The 19,379-nt window shown below is 39.1% G+C and overlaps 1 protein-coding gene across 1 annotated transcript in view; it reads left to right on the forward strand.

The window, feature by feature from the left end:
- The first annotated feature begins 311 nt into the window (after positions 1–311).
- LOC115434123 (PDZ domain-containing protein 7-like) overlaps positions 312–19,379 on the forward strand; it is a 29,235-nt gene continuing 10,167 nt past the window's right edge. Inside the window, exons 1-13 of the mRNA XM_030155825.1 lie at positions 312–615; positions 1,033–1,666; positions 2,465–2,602; positions 2,707–2,881; positions 4,202–4,378; positions 5,734–5,881; positions 6,698–6,758; positions 7,377–7,904; positions 10,090–10,277; positions 12,330–12,470; positions 13,215–13,306; positions 13,604–13,695; positions 15,646–15,714. Of these exons, the coding sequence (XP_030011685.1) occupies positions 1,474–1,666; positions 2,465–2,602; positions 2,707–2,881; positions 4,202–4,378; positions 5,734–5,881; positions 6,698–6,758; positions 7,377–7,904; positions 10,090–10,277; positions 12,330–12,470; positions 13,215–13,306; positions 13,604–13,695; positions 15,646–15,714 (2,002 nt within the window). The 5' untranslated portion in view covers positions 312–615; positions 1,033–1,473. The remainder of the gene's footprint in view (positions 616–1,032; positions 1,667–2,464; positions 2,603–2,706; positions 2,882–4,201; positions 4,379–5,733; positions 5,882–6,697; positions 6,759–7,376; positions 7,905–10,089; positions 10,278–12,329; positions 12,471–13,214; positions 13,307–13,603; positions 13,696–15,645; positions 15,715–19,379) is intronic.

Consider the following 19,379-nt stretch of genomic DNA (forward strand, 5'->3'; position numbering starts at 1 on the left):
GTATGTTTATAGGTCAGCTGGCATCTACATAATGTAGTTTAAGATAATCTATGATGCAGCAATTTATTTAATGGAAAACAACCTGAATGGAAATAAAATGTGAAATAAAAATAAAATGTAAAAGGAAATAAAAAGTGATTTGATAACCATTAGGCTCTATTAGGCTTTACAAACCTCCACAGAAGGTGGTTTATTAGAAACTCTGCTTGTTTTATGACACTTCTGGCCACCGGGTGGGGTTGCTCCCCTATATTTGATGCTGATGGAGGCAGTTACAGGAGCCCACATCCAGTATTTCCAGGTAGACTCATCTCCTAAATGAAAATGGGCTTGATTTACACACTAATAACGGAACGAAACAGACCTGGTGTAATTAGTGTCAGGAGGGCTACTTAACCATCAATCGTCCAGGCTTAATGTCCGCACAGCTGCAGGAGCTCTCGGCTTATGTAAAGGGCTTACACCTCTTAAGACAATAATGGTCACCTGGAGAACAAATGAGGTGGCACTAATACTCTGGAGGTGTCCCATTGTACGTCAGCGAGGCGGACCAGCACGCGCCTATCCGTGCGAGCGGCTACCGAGGTCAACCAGCACACCGTGGAGTGGACCCAGGTAACAATGGCACACTTTGTTTACGGTACTTTACATCTGGTTTAACAGTGTTACTGTCGTTACGCAGCTATTTTCTGCAGTCAGAAGAGATGAAAACAGCACCATGTTGAACTGTGTTTCTACTTTTACAAATGTTCTAATATCGCTGAGGCAGATGATGGCATGTGATGGTAACTAAACTATGTGAATCAACTGTCCCAACATGGAAATCCTTTGTATGTGTCAAAATGAACCACGTGTTAAAGTATGCCGGTTATTGGTCGCTGTCCGTGGTGCTGAAAGAAAGAAAACTTAGACACTTGTACCTCTAACAACACTACTCTAGTTTTTAACAAAATTAAAATAAAGGAGTGTTTTTTCCTCATCTGGTTCTTCTGTAACCACACCGGTCATAACTGAATATTCTCCTCACAACAGATATCCTTTTAATTAAACATGAGCTGAGGGGAATCTCCATGCCCTGCTGACTGCTCAGCATTCAGCCTCAGCACAAGCAGAAGGAGACAGGCTGCAGTGATGGATGCACAGGCTGTAAGGGAAACTCATGGAGTGATGACAGAAGTGTTTTTAAACTCGAAGAAGAATTAGAGGCATCCATGCTGGGATGAGGACCACTTTTTAAATAATTTGTCCATTTTTTCGGGATTGGGACAACTTCGACCTCCCTGTGTCACCTTGTCTCCCCTGGATTTCATTTAAGATAAAGCAATGTTGCTCCCAACTTTGGGAGTTTCTTGATCCAGCAGGGTCCAGCCTGCTTTTCCTATCCCCTGCCATTCCCAGGCTGCACCTCTTCCATTCTGGACCCTGATCTAATCCTGTCTGGATGCCTGAAAGAAGTGGAGTCGGACTCTTAGCATGGCTCACTCCTTTCACCCTTCTGGCTGGGAGGAGATGACAAATGGATGGGGCCACCCCCACCTCATCAATGGAGGCCGGACAGGGGGGTCCCAAAACACTTCACACTACTTGCTCAAGAAACCACACCACCAAAGACACAAATCATCCTCACCAATGGGAAGGATTATTCTCATCAATGCACCTTTTGATGGTGAGTTTTGGTCATGATAACAATGCTCTGTTGTCATGATGCTACTTTCACAGCATCTTCAACACAAAGACGTACATCCAGGACAGGAAGTAAAAAGTACAATATACAGGGCTTGTTGATATATCAGTCAGTAATGAGCCTTTTACTGGATAGTCAATTAAAAGCCTGTCTTCTATACCTGTGTTGTTATGGACATAATGCAGTTACTGTACAGTTACATTTTGGGAGGTGTGATTGAAATGCATGAATACATCAGTGGTTAATTATGAGTGACTGAAAGTCATCGTATTCTTTGGTCAATGGAGAGCAATAATTAAATTTTTGTAAGTTTATTCTTTGCTATAATGACAAGATAAAATAAAAACAATACAAAAATATGACTATCATGGCTATGTTACTGATTAGATTATAGAAGTTCTGAAATTTCTATTTAATTTTTATGTAGTCTTTCAGTATGGTGTTGTTTTCACTCAGTTTTCTACATGCATAAGTACTTTTATTTATATTTCAATTTAGGGGAACAAACTTGGCCTAGTGTTGGTTTTTCTGGTAGTATGAGGAAACTATTGATCTACAGAAGCTTAAAAAGGTACAAAACCTAAAGTGCTCATATCATGCAAGCATCTTATTCTTGTACACAAAAATGAAGATGATTTTGCCCAAAATTCTATTCGTATTCTGTTTCATTTTAATATTTTTTATACTTAAAGCACTCTATCTTTATTGTGACAATACAGATAGAATGGTTGTGTTGACCTCTGCAGCTGGTTCATGTTTGGTGATTTTGTATGTTTGCAGGTGGGGATGACAGTGAAGACCTTCAAACTGTGACAGTAGATAAAGGTCCAGATGGACGTTTGGGCTTCAGTATCCGTGGAGGCTCTGAACATGGACTGGGGATATTTGTCAGCAAAGTGGAGGATGACAGCCCTGCAGGTTAGTAGACAGTATGCACAGGGGAATCTTTCCAGTGTGCTTATGCAGATTTAAGGGTGACTTGTATTCAGTTGTATCATGTTGAGTTCCACCTGTGTCTTCAGCACAGTCTGGCTTGGTCATGGGAGATAAGCTGATAGAGGTGAACGGGGTCAGTTTGGAGAACATCACCATGAGCAGTGCTGTGAAGGTGCTGACAGGCAACAACAGGCTGAAGATGGTTGTAAGACGAGTGGGCAAGATCCCCGGCATCCGCTATTCCAAAGAGAAGACTACATGGTGAGGACTAACAGCTGAGTGTAGCTACATTATACAGGAGAGCCAGACATAATCAGAGTCATTCATGTAGTCTGCAGCAAAGAATTTGGGCATGATATCCACTACACTGAATTATGACAGAAACTAAAACTGAAACTGTCCAAACTAACCATGCATGTATGTTCGTCATCTTATTCTAATATTTACTGTCATGGATCCACCGTGGAGAAAAGGTGATAAAATGTGTCTATCATCTTGGAATAACTTTTCAAATGCTTATTTTCTACAAAAAACGTACAGCTGCAAAATATAATGAAAATATACTCACTCAAAAATAATGCAGAAGATTTGAAATACATTTATTTCATGTGGTTTTAATTCAATTCAGTTCAATTTAAGGCAACTTTATTTATCCCCAGGTGGACATTTAGCATTTTATATGAGCAGGTAACAAGAAACTTTTGTACAACCAAAGAAATGTAAGAAAATAACATAATAATATAATATAATATAATATAATATAATATAATATAATATAATATAATATAATATAATATATAAAAGCCAAGTGGCCTCTGTGTGTGTGTGTGTGTGTGTGTGTATGTGTGTCTGAGGACTCACACAAAATCCGGAAAGAGCTGACTTCTACAGTTTGTCTTACTTATGTATTTTTGGTCAAGGAACAGACTAGCAAAAACAGTAAGTAGATAAGACCAATATTTTGGGAGATATTCGTAATTTTGGAATACAATAGCCTTACGATCACATTGCTATGGCCAGAATGCTTTGGCGGTGACTGCTGGACAAATGCAGTACAGCATGCAGGAATACACAGCAGCATAAAAACTACCACATCTAGAACCTGTGGATTCCCACGGGTCAACGTGCTAGTATAATATAATATAATATAATATAATATAATAAGTTTTTGGCACAAAAGAATTAAGTGATCAAGTAAATCCCTTTGTTTTGTTTTTTTTAACACTGTCATACATGAAAACCCTATACATAAAGTAAACCTACGTAAACACTATATATATATTCTTGTGTATGTTGTTATGACGTTACATAACCTTGTTTACTGTCACTGACCTTTTCATGGCTTTTGTTTTGTGTTATCTTGTCACTTGACTGTAGCTCATACTGGTTATCTTTCGTTTGGGATATACTGTATCTTGGTTTCATGTGGCAGCAGTGGATGGATTACTGCTGTTACCTTTACGGGTAGTCGATGACCTGATAGTGACAGTTCTAAGTTCAGCGGAGAAAGGGGAAAAAAAGTGAATGTTAACATGTGTGTGTAGTCACATGTCACTATCCTATGTTTACATGTTCTCACAGGGTGGATCTGATTCATCGGCGGATGGTCGTGGAGGAGAACGGTCGCACGCCGTCAATAGCTAGTACAGACAGTGCACTGCGGAGGATTATACATCTTTTCACGACAGCTGATGACTACCGTCTGGGCTTCAACATCAGAGGCGGGAGAGAGTTTGGACTGGGAATATATGTATCTAAGTATGAATCAAATCTGTTTGGAGCCACTTTAAACTGCTGCTTCTTTCTGAAGAAACTAGGAATCAAAATCAATGATCAATCAATGTGAAAATGCAGATTTTAATCATTTTATTCAGGCAGCAGGTTATGGGGAGTTAAATTTCCAGGTGGGGTTTTACATACATTTGAAGCAACCAGTCTTCAACTGTGAATGTCTGCATGTAATCCATATTTAACCCATAAAGACCCAAACAACCACTGGTGACCAAAAGCATCTACTGATCTAAACTGTTTAATACCTGTTGATCCACTAAGTCTATCAATACATGTAAATAATTGGTGTAAAATACAGTTTTTCATCTTTTCATGATCATCACATATGATCCATTTGGATGTCCAGAGGCTCTGTAGTGAACTTAGAAACACCGTCATCTTTTACAACATTCATTCACCAGTAAAACCCATGGAATTGGATCAATGACAGTGGATGGAGACACTGGGTTTATGTTTAGTTAATGATAGATTTAGTTGAAAAAGTCACATTTTCATCATTTTTCTCTGTTTCTGATGTGATACTCAATTTTAATCTGAGCTTTTATGAACATCTACATGATCAGTGAATTAAATATAAGAAAATATCTGATTTTCATTGAAAAAGTGCAAAATACAGAGGATAATATTTACGATAAATGGTCATAAATAACTTAAGAAAGGTTAAATAGAGAGAAAAATTCATTGGGGAACTGCCACAAAAGTAGCACTGGGCCTTTTATGGGTTAAAAATCAATCCTGCTTGGTAAATAAATTATTAATTTAGTCTCTAAATGTTGTGTAATTGTGGAATCATGACCATTACAGGTTCTCACGTTCATAATTAAATCAGTAGCTTTCCAAAAAGAACCCAAAATCAAGATATACTCAGTTTACTCTGTTGTAGAACTCAAAGAAAGCAGCAGTTTACATACAAGACGTTTGAACCAGTACATGCTGTCAGTTTAATTTCTAAAAGTATTTGAAGATCAGTCTTGGGGTATCCTTGTGGATCACCTGGTGGATCATTTGGTGGATCACCTGAGTGCCATGTGTCTCACATGACCCGAGACCTTATCACAGTGTCATTTCTGTCTTTCCTGTCCTTCTTCACTATGTCTAAAAAAAGCCTCCCCCTCAAAAAAAAAAGTAATTGTTTCAGCTGTAGATGTGTTCTTTTTCTTTGTTTCCATCCCAGCTATAGTTGTCCAGAGATTGCTTTCTAAATATGCTAGACAAGTGAGACAGCATTGCAAGATCCACATCTAATATAAACAAATATGTATGAGTAAAACCCATGAAATACCATTGATGTAAATCTCTCTCCTGTGTTTCTATCTTTTCAGACTAGATCCAGGAGGTGTTGCCGAACAGCATGGCATCAAAATGGGCGATCAGATCCTGGCAGCCAATGGGGTCAGCTTTGAAGACATCAGCCATAACAGTGCAGTCGAGGTGTTGAAGAGCAGCAGCCATATTATCCTGACCATTAGGGTGAGAGAGGGAACATTTACATGCGAATTAATGGTCAAATTTTAGCGTCGCCTTCCTTGGGGGCACATGTTAACCAGTTGTACACGTTGAGACATAATTGATTGGATGCTCTGAGTGCTGTGACACAATAATAAATGTTAGAGCATGTTAAACAACACCGGCTCTTTTTGGGAGAGGAGACAGAGTGATCGTCCATGGTAGAGCAGACAGCTGGCTCACAGCCCTCAAATTTCCGTTGTGTGTCTGCTTACTGTGTGCTTGTGTATGCTTGTGCAAAGCTGCAGCACTTAACCCATGTCATTTTCAGATAAAGGTGTATGTGTGTGATGCATCTTGCCTGCTTGTGTGTTCTCATAGCTCTCTTAACATTGCTGTGTGCTCATTTTACTCCTCTGATCTCAGGTTCCATGTGTGAAAAACAGCCAGGGACGACGTTCATTATTCAAAAGCAGTCAGGGATCAGGTTATAATCAACAGAAAGCCTAATTTTATGTGATCCTTCAGTCCTGCATTACTGTAGATGCATTTATGGGTCAGAATCACACATAGGGGAGTGAGGATTTTATTACTAAACCTTCAACAGGGTGCCATCTAAAGCCTGTGTGGAAAATATTACATGTAACCTAGTGTGTTGTCCTTGACCTCAAATTGTGTTTTGGTGAGGTCATCCCTTAAAATAGATCTGGGACATTTGTTCCAGATGTTAAAGGCTGCTTAATTTAACCTTGGGTGATAGTAAACAACACATACAGCTCCAACACGTGTGATGATTTGTATTTTTCTTCACTAAATATGGCATTTTTTGCACTTCAACAGGAGGCTGGACGATATCCTGCCTACATGGAGAGGGTAGCTGAATATGGTTGGCTCAACAAAAGTACGTTGTCTAAAACAAATGCAGTAGATGTGATGACCAGTGATGTTCCAATGCTGCACAACATAATATGTGCATTACATTTTGTTACTGTTTTCAAGGCCAAATGCTGGATTTTGCTTCAAAATGTAGCCGACAAGAAAAACATTGTAGCCTTCTTATACTAAAACCGCTTCTCATTTTCCTCAAAGGACTTAAATTCCTAATATTTTTAGTTTGGGATGAGCCAGTCTGAAAATAGCCAAAGATTTAGTCAGTGTACTCAAAGACAGCTCAGTCATCTGGATCAGAAGGTGACCTGATGTCTGGGATCCTGTGTGTTTATTTTATAAGGATGTTAAAGACGCTGGTTCATTTTGTTGCTACTTAAGACCAAAAAAGAAACTCTTAGTTTATGTACTCTCTCTGAAAAGCAGAGAGGATTAACAGGGCATGAGGTCAGAGACGTTTTAATCCAAATAAAGTACATTGCGTGAAAAAGGAAATGAGAATCTGTGTGCAGAGCTGATTCGTTCTAGTGTTGCAGAGTTTGTGCTTTTGTGCTCATATGTAGCATTTGATGAGTTTCTTTGTAAAGCTCATGTCTTTCATTGTAATTATGGTCTTTTTTTTTTCCTCCAGTGGCCAATGGAGGCCCTGCGCCTTCCTCCCAGGGTTCAGACTGTAACTCTTCTGCCTCCTCCTTGTCCTCCTGCACCCCTCTGAGCTCCGTCAGTGGATTCTCCCAGGTCGTTTTCCCTCCCGTCTCTAGCTCTGAGATGGTAGATGTCGCCATCTCCACAGATGACCGCTCACGGCACCCAAGCAGCAGTGAGCGAACTGTTGATACTGCCATACAGACTGACCCCGAGCCTTCTAACTACCCCGAATACCCATCACCTGGCATTTCGTTCCCGGACAGGCTCATCGCCACAGAAACGAGTCGAACCGTAGGCACCACGGTGCTGCTGAAGGATACGGTGATACGTGGTAAAGGAGAAGGACCGAGAGACATGGGAGGTGCTGGAGAAAGAAGGCGGAGCAGGACAAGGACGCTGTCATCAGGAGAACAGGAAGTAGGGAAGCAGTCTCCAAAGACAGCAGCACTGATGGCCCTGAGCGGACCACCAAAGCCAATCCGACGTTCCCAAAGCCACATCACTGCATCAGGTGAGATTTTTTTTTTGGCAGAACTACAAGTATTAGTTAAGTAATTGGTTAGAAAAGTTCATTTCAATTGTTTTAACCATCAATATCCAGATTATTATTTTAAAAAGCCAAAATTTCATAGTTTGAAGTATTTAAAATACATTTTAAAAAATTATATATGAAGGTTTAACGTACATAAAGATGAACCAAATGATATGTGTAGAAGAGTTTCTGTAATAATTGGAATTTTAAAAAAGTAATGGAGATGACAGGAATTTACATGTAATTACAGAGGAGAAAAAAAATTATACTCACAAAATAATATACAAAGAAACACATATAGAAACATAGAGCAAACTACACAAGCAACTCAACTGAACTGATAGATCCCAATAAAACACAGTCTCAGTTTGGTAGATTAGGGACCTGAGCTCATATCGAACAGATCTAACAAGTCGCAATTTAAAGTCAGAGTCACTGGAGTAATTAAAATGATCAAATGTATTTCCTCTGAGATAATTTAGAAAGCTGCAGGTAATTGGATTTTCCCTGCGAGTTGAAAAGGATGTAGAAAAGAGTGATATGTTACATGAAGAATCCTTGTATGTCAGTATATTTTACATGTGGAAATGCAACACACACTGAAATTGACTCTCTTCTTTTAAAGCCATCACTAGTTGACCATGCAGGGACGTACCACACACACATACTGCAGACTAGGAGCAATATGTATGGGCTGTCATAACAGGCCCCTGAGGAGCAAATAGAGGGTTGCTCAAGGGTACGTCAGCAAATAATCTCTCTGCTGGTCTGGGGAAACTAACAAGCTACTTCTTTAACCTGGCTGCCCTCACAAATAAAGAACACAATTCAAGTTTAAAGCTGAGATTCTGAGACAAAGCAGGGTAGTTGATCTCCATAGTTGAAGTGCTGAGTTTGGTTACAGTCCCTGAATTCACTTTGCAATAAGACCTACCCTCAGAGTCTCCAGAGATTTCTGAGTGGTCTGTTTAATGGACTCTCATTCCTCTATCAGTCCAGACTATAAACAAGACAGCCCCAGACAGAATTTGTCTAAGGCCTCAACTTGAACACAGAGCCATGATAAATCACAGCCCTTTATTCTCACTCCTTGTACCTGCATGAGAAATGAACAGGAATAAACATATAAAGAAATATCCATCCAGACCTTCACAGGGCTATTGAGTTATTAGCCCTTCATTTTCAATTTACCCAGCTCATTCATACCTTCAGGGCCCGGAGAGGCCAAAGCCCGGAGCTGATTGGACATTTGTTATGTAAGCTGAAGCAGCTGCTCTCAATAGATGGGGTGTGTTCAGGTTAGTGTAGCTGCAATTCATCAGTATTACTGGGTTACTTTCCACATTGGCAGATTTACTGCACTGAATACAGAAGCTGACTGAAAGAGGAATGAACAATCTGTACTCGTAGTAGAGCGAGTGTATCACATGGTTACACTTCAGTATGAAGCAGTAAAAAGCCTAATGAATTATGTTTTCAACACCCAACAGCCTGTACACAGTGAGTCTTGATATGTTTTAAAAATGTTAATATATATCTTTTATGTTTGAAGTTGTATCCTCAGTTTCAGACTTCCAAAAACATACTTTCACTTTAGTTGTCTGTTTCTATTGTATGCACCTTCCTACTCCTACATGATGATGCCTAGAAGGTAAAGAATTTTCATACGCCATTGCATTTGTCTGACAGCTTTAGTTGCTTATTTTGAAGGTTTGTGATAAACCGAAGGATTAAATGGTCTCTTATGGCTTGAGTTCAACATTAACATCCCTCTTAAAGTAAATCAACTCCCTAAAACCCTCTTGGATTCACTAGAAAATGTGTTGTTATTGTCAGCTGAAAACAGAGCTGTTTTTTCTGAGCTCATTAAAAGTTGACTTTTTTAGAGACACGTGAACCTTACAGGACAGTGACAGGAGACTTCGGGCAGTCAATACCTCATTATGAAAATACTAACGTTTTGCTTTTTAGATCTTATCAAATGTCAAATACCTCATTTACAGAAAAACTCATTTAGGGAGTGCATTATTTTATGCATGACATTGATTTATTTTCCTTATATAATAAGATGTTAACATATAATGTCATTAAAGCAACACAATCTTGACCCCATTTTTAATCAGAGTGACTCCACGCTATTTTGTCTTTTCATGTCCCCTTTTAGAGAACAAGCAGAAGAAGAAGAGGCAACAGAAAGAGAAGAGTACAGCAGATGGTAACACAAACCTGAAGCGCTCCAAAACCCTTGTCAGCCTGCTCTTCAAAAGAGACCGCAAAGACCGCAGTCGATCCAAGTCACCGTCACGCCATGCAGACAAAGGTAAAAGGGCTGTGCAACCTATCGCTCTTTCTGTTCAGGTAGATGACCTTGCAGTAATCAAGTCTATCTTAAAAATTGTTGCAAAAAACAAACTACATCATAACAAAAAATTCAGTACCTTTTACAGTAGAATTCACCTGACACAAGGTATGCTTCGAAGGAAATAATAATTAAAAAAAACAAAAAAAAACAAACATTAGATTACCAGCAGAATGACATTTTAGTCAACACTGGTCTACAAGTAAATTGCTTCCAGAATAAAAGTAGTTAAACTTCACCAAATTTGAGTCACTAATAAAGAAAAATTAAATCAAAAGCACTAGTTGGTTGTAGTTTCTAAGATACAGTCTTAGGCCAAAATGCGAAATTCTGAGAATTAATGAGAGAATGGGTTTTATTCAAAAGGAGTGTTTGTCTCAGAGTTAGCACATCCACCTCAAAACAGTGTCTGCACATTACAATGCAGTCACTTTTCTGGTTCTTTGTGGTGGAACATTTATAAATCCATTGTATAAATGTACATAAACCAACATATATGTGTAATAACACACCATCATATATACTGAAAACATGAGCTAACCACCACTTTTGTAATTTGTTTTCTGATTCATCTTATTAAAGTATGTGAGATTTTGTACATTTAATGTCTGAAGCAGATATATTCTAAGAAATTGTAGAGCAGTGTAATTGTGCAAGATACTGGTTCTTAGGTGACACACAGGACAAGACACATGAAATTTAATTCTGTTTCTGCTTGCTCTCTCCATTCAGTCTACTGCTTGCCTGACTATAATAATAATAATGGATTGGATTTCTATAGCACTTTTCTAGACACCCAAAGCACTTTACATTATTGACCCATTATTCATTCACTCTCACATTCTCCCTCTGGTGGTGGTAAACTACATCTGTAGCCACAGCTGCCCTGGGACAGACTGACAGAAGTGTGGCTGCCAATCTGCACCCACCACCAAACATTCATACACATTCATACACCAGTGTGAGTGGCACTGGAAACAAGGAGGGTGAAGTGTCTTGCCCAAGGACACAACGGACTGACTAGGACAGAGCGGGATTCAAACCTTCAGTTTCATGTGGCACAAACTTTCACTTGGGCTGAAAGATGAACTGATTTTGACTAAAGGTCAAGTTCACTGTGATCTCACATTTTTTGTTCTCAGTGTTTTTTGATCATATTTCAAAAATTCATTTTTCATTTCTGAACAAAATTTCACCCAAATGTGTAATAGGATAAATAGGTCAAAGGTCAGCTTCACTGTGACAACGTCATTCTCCTCATTTCACTGGAATTGTGTATGTCAATAATGTGACAACTTCCGTTTGACCAAAAAATACATTCATTAATTTAAATCAAATACCCTCAGGGTCATCACATCATCATCTATATCACAGATGTCAAACACCGGTCCTCGAGGGCCTGCATGTTTTAGATATTTCCCTCTTCCAGCCACACCTGGTTCAATTAATGATCAGCTCATCATGCTCTGCAGAAGCCTGATAACAATGTAATGGCTTCCAGGTGTGATGGAAGAGGGAAACATCTAAAACATGCAGGATGCCAGCTCTCAAGGATCTGAGTTTGACACCCCTGATCTATATTCTAGAAGTCAAGTGGCCTCTGTGCATGTATATGTGTGTGTCCAGGGATTCACACAAAATCTGGAAAGAATTGACTGCTGCAGTTTGGCATATTTATGTATTTTTGGTCAAGAAACAGACTATCAAAAACGACAAGTTGATAGGACCAATATATTGGGTGATATTAGTAATTCTGGAATACAATAGCCTCACAATCATGTTGTAATGGCCAGAACGCTTTGGCAGTGACTGCTGGACAAATGCGATACAGCATGCACGAATACGCAACGGCATAAAAACTACCCTATCTAGAACCTGTGGGTCCCCATGGGTCAACACACTAGTATATTATGTGAGTCTGGACAGATGTATTTCAGAGAAACAGGAGGTGGTAAAGTTTACTTTCCTCTTGTTTCCAGATATATTTCAGCCATGTAGAGTTTGTTTTTTTCAGGTAGTTTCTTATCTTTTCTTCAGATAATGAGCCTCCTCCAAGGGAGTCCCGTGCTGGGGTGAAAGACAGCAGTCTGTTCCCCCGGCCTGAGACCCTGCAGTACGTAGAAGACATGGCAAAGAAACTGCTCAGCCAGGATGAGGTGGCAGCAGTGATGAGACACTGTCGGCGGGTGAGTTCCTGATCCCAAATCACTCTCCTGAGTGTGGGTTTTTTTTATTTTTCGCCAGCCAGACTCCTCGAGGGCTTAAGTGTGCACTATTGTTCCCTGTGTCGCTGTGTGTCCCTCAGTGATGGAGGTGTCTGGCGAGGGTTGGGACAAAAGACGGATTTGGCCTGTCATTTACGATTAGGATCAAATATCCCCCATCATCTGATCCCCTTGTGTCTCTAAGACCCTCTCACACTCATCGGCCAAAATCTTTAGGTTCACCTCCTCAGCCGGCTCTTTGCCACAGCGGCGTTAAGATATCAAGTCTACTTAGGGACAGTATGACTTCCTGGTAATGCAGTAATTAAACACCTTAAAGCCTGAAAACAGGGAAGCATTGTGGCATTCTTGGAAACATTAATATTTAATGCAATACCACATATAAAGACAATTAAACTATCAGATGTATATTTTGTATGTCATTGATCTTTGAAAGGTGATCAAAGACTCATAATTAAATGAGCTGTTCCACAAATTAGTACATTTCAAGCTGCTTCAAACAATTTCCAAGCTTTCACTATGGCATTTCATACTTATCACACATAAAACACCTCCAGTCTTCTCTTAGTTGAGTTTATTAGTTAGTTTAAAAAAGTTGATTCAAAGGCTTTTAAGAAAACTGAAAATGATCTGCGGGAGATTTGTCCCTGGAAATAATAAAGCCAGTTGTTCTTCATTTTTGTTAACTATTCATATGTCTTTCAGTTTTTGTCAGAATGTGTGATTGAGGATTTGGTGCACAACCTTTTGGCAATCCTGGACAGGCCAGAGAAGTTGCTACTTCTCAGAGAAATAAGGTAATATTTACTCTGAACTTGTTTTAAACTGTAAAAATCATAATGTGTCACTGATATTGATGTCCATGAGCCTCAGTAAGAAATGAGTGTAAAAGTATTCTCAACCGGAAACCCCATGTTTCTTGCTGCGAGTCCATTGTAATGTATGCACTACATTTGTAAATGTAAATAGCCCTCAAGCGACTAACAGTGAAGGAACATTAAAAAAAGGTGGTGGACAGACTACATGTATGCACATTATATTCAGTGGATGTATGGCCAGTATGTGATGTCTGACCCTGATCCTGTTCTTTGCAGAATGCTGATACCAACCACCGAACTGGCCCGTTTTGACAGTATGTTCATGCCTTTTGAGCTGGAAGCCTATGACGTTCTAAAGAGTCGCTCTGGTGAGCAGATACAGTAAAAGTGTTTAAAGTCCAGTGTATAAGATTTAGCAGGATATAGAGGAATACTGCTACAGAAATATAATATAACCTTCATAATTATGGTTTGTTTAATTCCTTAGTATCAGCTATTTATGTTTACAAAGGGGAGCAGGCGTTTCTATAGTGCAGTGGTGGAAGACAGTTTTTGGATACTTCATGCATTCGTGATATACTGCATTAAGAATCACTCTTAAGTCATTAAACTCTAGTATTGTGCCATTCTCCAAACTCACATGCTCCCTCCTGCACGCGCTCTGTTCGGTTGAGGTCAAAACTGGATGTCTCAGCAAGATAATGTCCCTTGAAACACATCCAGGGCATGACATGTTGAAACTGTCAAGAATTTAGTTTCGATATTTTTACTTGTTAACATTAAACTAAAAAAAAAAATCATTTTTACATTTGTTTGTCTTTGTGATGCAGCCACACTGTCTGAAACACACACAAAACAAACTGAGATTGAGGGAAATTTTAAGGGTGTCTGAAAACATTTCTCCCACTTCTGTGGTTCGACTTCCTCTTCTTATCCTTCTGTCATAACTGGTGCATTAACCTACAATAAAAACTCCTAAAAGAGTCATTATTATTTATTGCTGTAGATCAGGGGTGTCACTCATTTTGGTTCAGAGGCCATATTTAGCCCAATTTGATCTCAAGTGGGCCAGACCAATAAAATAATGACTTAATAACCTATAAATAATGACAAATCAAAGTTTTTCTTTTTGTTTCAGTACAAAAAAACCTCAATTAAATTATGAAAATATTTACATTTTACAAAAAAAGATGCGAATAACCTGAAAAAACAGAAATGTCATTTGAAAAATTAGTGCAATTTTAACAATATTATGCCTCGATTTATTATTTATGCATGTACATTATACACAATGTTACATAAACATTTGGTAACAGGCAGAATATTGTTAAAATTTTGGAGTTTGGAACTAAAATTTGAACAATTTATACAATATTCCATCTCTTATTATTAACACAACTACAGATCACAGTGGATCCATAAATGCACAAAACTTTTAGTAACAGGCAGAATATTGTTCAAATCACACATTTGGGGTTGTTCATCTTTGTTTTTATTTATGTATTTATTTGCATTTTATTGTGAAAGAATAGTTTTGTAAATGTTAATAGTTTCACAGTGTAATGTTATTTTTTTCACTTAAATTTTTTCCATGAAAATTTGTTGTTGTCATTATTTATGGGTTATTATGTTGTTATTTTTACTGTAGATCACACTGGTCTGTATGTGGAACCTGAACCAAAACGATTTGGACAACCTTTACTGTTCAGGTTAATTTTTGCACTTTCATCCCACGGGCCGGAATGGAACCTTCAGCGGGCCAGATTTGACCCCCGGGCCGCATGTTTGACACCTGTGCTGTAGATAATCTGCTATTTTACATTTTTTCAATATTTATCACGTATATTACTATACATCTTGCCACTTATATGGACATTTCTGTCTTATTACCTGCTTTTGCCCACCCACCTTTGTGTATATTTTCTCTTCTCTTGCGCTTTAATGTGCCCTCCTAATTGCCCCTTGGGGATAAATAAAGTTTTTTTCTGATTCTGATTATCACCATAACTAGTTCTGAACAAAGCAAAAACTTCCTCTAACAGTGGATTTTACACTTTTTCAGAGGCCACTGTAGGGGAGAGTGAGGAGGTTTTCCATTGATTGTAATATACAGCTTCACCACTAGATGTCACTAAATTCTACACACTTATTCTAGTCTTACACTCTAATTTCACTGAAGGTGTTTTATTCCAGCAACTTGAAATAAAAAGACAGTTTTTTATGTACACATTTGATTTTTGCAAGGAAAACTGATTAAATTACTGGATGTGATTTATCTTACAGAAGGAGTTATGATTTTCTGTTTCCGTTCTTTCTAGTGCGATCTCCAGCTCTGCGCTCCCCTCGCAGTGGAACACCTCGACGTCACCTCATCACCCCAATCCCAGGTAGAGAGTTTGTGTCCATCTGTCCTTTCTTCTCAATCTTTCTCAATGCTTCACCTCTGTTTTTCTCACTCTCACTCTATATCAGTCTGATAGTCTTTGTCTCATCTCAGGAGAATGTCGGAAGGGGCTTAACCTTCTCGCCTTTTGTCCTCTTCACCGTTACACTTTTCCTCCATCACCTCAATTCTTAATAGCTTTATTTCATATCTAACTGAAACACCTGCACGCACAGACCTTCTCCTATCACTGGTGTTCTTCACACATACACTCACGTCTGAAAAACACACACTCGTGCACACATTAACACACATTTTGCCCACACATTAACATGCACGAATATCAGGTTTCCTGTAGCTGCGCTGAAGCCGAGGCTTGTGTTACATCTCTGTTGTCTACAAAAACGGCTGAGACGTGTGTGCTTAGCCGGAGTGGCACTTTAACAATACAGAGATGCTTCAAGGCTTTTCTTCTTCCAAGAGTCATTCAGACACAGGACACAATCAATACAGTTGCACTTAGATTGACTGACTACAGACGTCTAACTTTCTGGGGTCATGAGGTCAGAAAAAAGGACGGCAGCAGACTGAGTAGAAATGGTGGTCATATTTGGTCTTTTTTTAGACTGGGCCAGAAAAACATTATTAGTCTATTTATTTTGTCTTCAGTAGTTTGTCTATTTGACAGTTAAACTAGATAATTATATGTGTTTGTCTTCCCTTTGGCACCATGTTGATGTGCTGTCCCTTGAAAATATGGTGCAATAGAAAGCTGGCTGTGTCCCATGAGACTTTATTTTGGAAGTAAATTGTATTGCAGTCATTGGTGAGAAGTTTTTTTTTTTCTATCTCCTTTGACTTATGCCACTGTTTACACATATAATGTCAAAAAAATAAAATATAATTTCATAAAATATAATTTGTGGTAAAATTGTTGAAGTATTAGACTGGAAATACATAAATAGAAAGTCTACACAGCTAAAAGTTGCAGAGGTGACATTAATGTAACCGTCTGAGCTGTTCAGAATCTGAATATGTCTCTGCAGCTTCAGTGTAACCAGACTGTAGTGACTTTGTCCTCTTTTTAATACATTTTCACCTCATTCTTAAAGACTGAGGTAAAATGTAGCAAGGCAGCAGTCATTTTGGTATTGGTGATGAAGACAATTGAGCTATTTAACCCAAAACTAGACAAGTCTTTACTATTTCTTTACATGTGTAAATGATGACAGTTCAAATGGGATCAAACAATGATTTGTGTCTCTCCACTGACTGCTGTTATTATATATAGTACAACCCATTGGACACAACAGAAGTGGTGGGACTTCAGTTCTCCAGTACTGTCTTCATTGAACTGAGTATAAAATAAAATCATTACCATGTGTCACTCAAAAGTAGATCCTTCAGAATATATATACATATACATATACATATACATACATACATACATATATGTATATATATATATATATATATATATACAGTGTATGTTGTTCTCAATATTTTGTAGCAAAATGCAAAAGATAGAAGACATATTCAGGTCCATTACTTAAAACTCCAGGAACACACAAGTGCACAATGTTAGTTCTGCAACTCTCATCACTTGCTCCAAATTGAAAGACTAAATATAAACATAGATGCTCTAATATCATCTCATGCTGTTGTGGAAAAGTCAGAACTTTTCCAGGCTTCTATGTTGAGTAGAGCAGTAGTAACGTATTGCAGTAGATGGTGTACAGCAGGGGTATTCAAATTTGGTCCTCGAGGGCCGGTATCCTGCATGTTTTAGATAGTCCCTCTTCCAGCACACCTGGAAGCCATTACATTGTTATCAGGCTTCTGCAGAGCTTGGTGATGAGCTGATCAATAACTGAACCAGGTGTGCTGGAAGAGGGAATATCTAAAACATGCAGGATACTGGATATTGGATTTGAGAACCATTGGTATACAGCAGGGGTGGCCAACCCTGGTCCTGGAGAGCCACTATCCTGCATGTTTTGGATGTATCCCTCTTCCAACACACCTGATTCAAGCAATAAGCCTGTCATCAAGCTCTGCAGAAGCCTGATAATGACCATCAGGTGTGCTGGAAGAGGGATACATCCAAAACATGCAGGATAGTGGCTCTCCAGGACCAGGGTGGGCCACCCCTGTGTACAGGATGGAGGACCCAAACACAACATACATAGACACAGGTAAAGCCAGAACAGTTTATTAGCACTTGGCTGAAGACACTCATAACAGGAAGGCAGGAGCGGTGCGCAGGATCAGCGTGGCTTGAAGAATCAGAACCATAGGGTAGGCAGACAGACCCCTCACCAGGATGATGCATAGGACACGAACATGGAAAGGAGATACAGTGCTCAAGGAAACCGGGACTGGCAAACACCACAAGATCACAGGCAGACAAAAAGCAGAATATCCAAAACTGATCTCATGGTCACAGACAAAAAGGCAGGTCAGGTGACCAGGGCTGAGGCGAGGACCTGTCAGAAACAGAGTCAGAAACAGGAAAAGGAAATACAAGATGAATGCTGGAAGTTCTGGCAGGATCCAAGGACAATCTAGCAGTGTGAGGAAGAATCTGCCCTGCTTATATCTTGGCCAGCTGATTGGGAACAGCTGGGAGCAACAGGTGGGATGGGTTAGGGTGATGAGGTGTGGAATGGTGGGGGAGAGGACAGCAGTGGGGAGTCCCAGGTGAAACTGATGCTGCTGGGGAGGTGTGGCAAGGTCAGAGAGGAGACAGCAGTGAAGCAAACTGTGACACATATCTGATCAGCAACCAGTAATTACAGCTGTCAGTCATCCATTGACCCCCCCCCCCCCCCCCCCACACACACACACACACACACACCTGCCTGAAAACAGCAATAACTAGAAAAGCATTCGGAGAGCACAGACCTCCGCCAAGGCATATCAGTGCCCCCCCGATCACCACTGAAATTTAGTCATTTGTTCCTTGTGCCAGTATCAACATTTCCTGAAATTTTCATCCAAATCCATCCATAACTTTTTGAATTATCTTGCACATGGACAGACAGACAGACAGACAAACCAACACCGGCAAAAAAATAACCTCCTTGGTGGAGGTAATTAACTGCATCACAGGTTAGATTTTCTACAACACAAAAAAAGAGGATTTCTGTCTGATCGCTTGGTTGATTTTATACTGAAAGGTAATTAAGTTCAGTGACACAACAAATAATCAAGCTCTGCAGCTGTAAGTACAGGTACTAATATGGTACTGCATTCACAACCATGTACTATCAGCAGCTTTAAGAATGAAATGTTTAATGGTCCTTGTTACTGTTTTACTCGTACTACTTATTATTATAATGATGTTTTTGGTATCCTATTACTCCTGCATTCATGTGTATGTTGTATATTACTGCTGTAAATATTTCAAGTTGAGCTCTTTGGAACAACTTTATTAGTTTGTAATTTAATCTACAGCAACACATCATATTACATAAGATTATTATTAAATGTTTGTAGCATTGCTGTCCTGTGAGAAGTGTGCATCTCTAAAAAGTCAACTTTTCATGAGCTCAAAAAACAGGTTAAACAGTTTAATTTAAGGAGGAGAATTATAAATTGAGCCCATAAAGGAACACTTAATCCTCAAGTTTATCACTGAAGGGATGAAAACTGTAAAACTGATAAGGA

This window comes from Sphaeramia orbicularis, chromosome 15 (genome assembly GCF_902148855.1).
Source record: "Sphaeramia orbicularis chromosome 15, fSphaOr1.1, whole genome shotgun sequence".
Lineage (NCBI taxonomy): Eukaryota > Metazoa > Chordata > Actinopteri > Kurtiformes > Apogonidae > Sphaeramia > Sphaeramia orbicularis.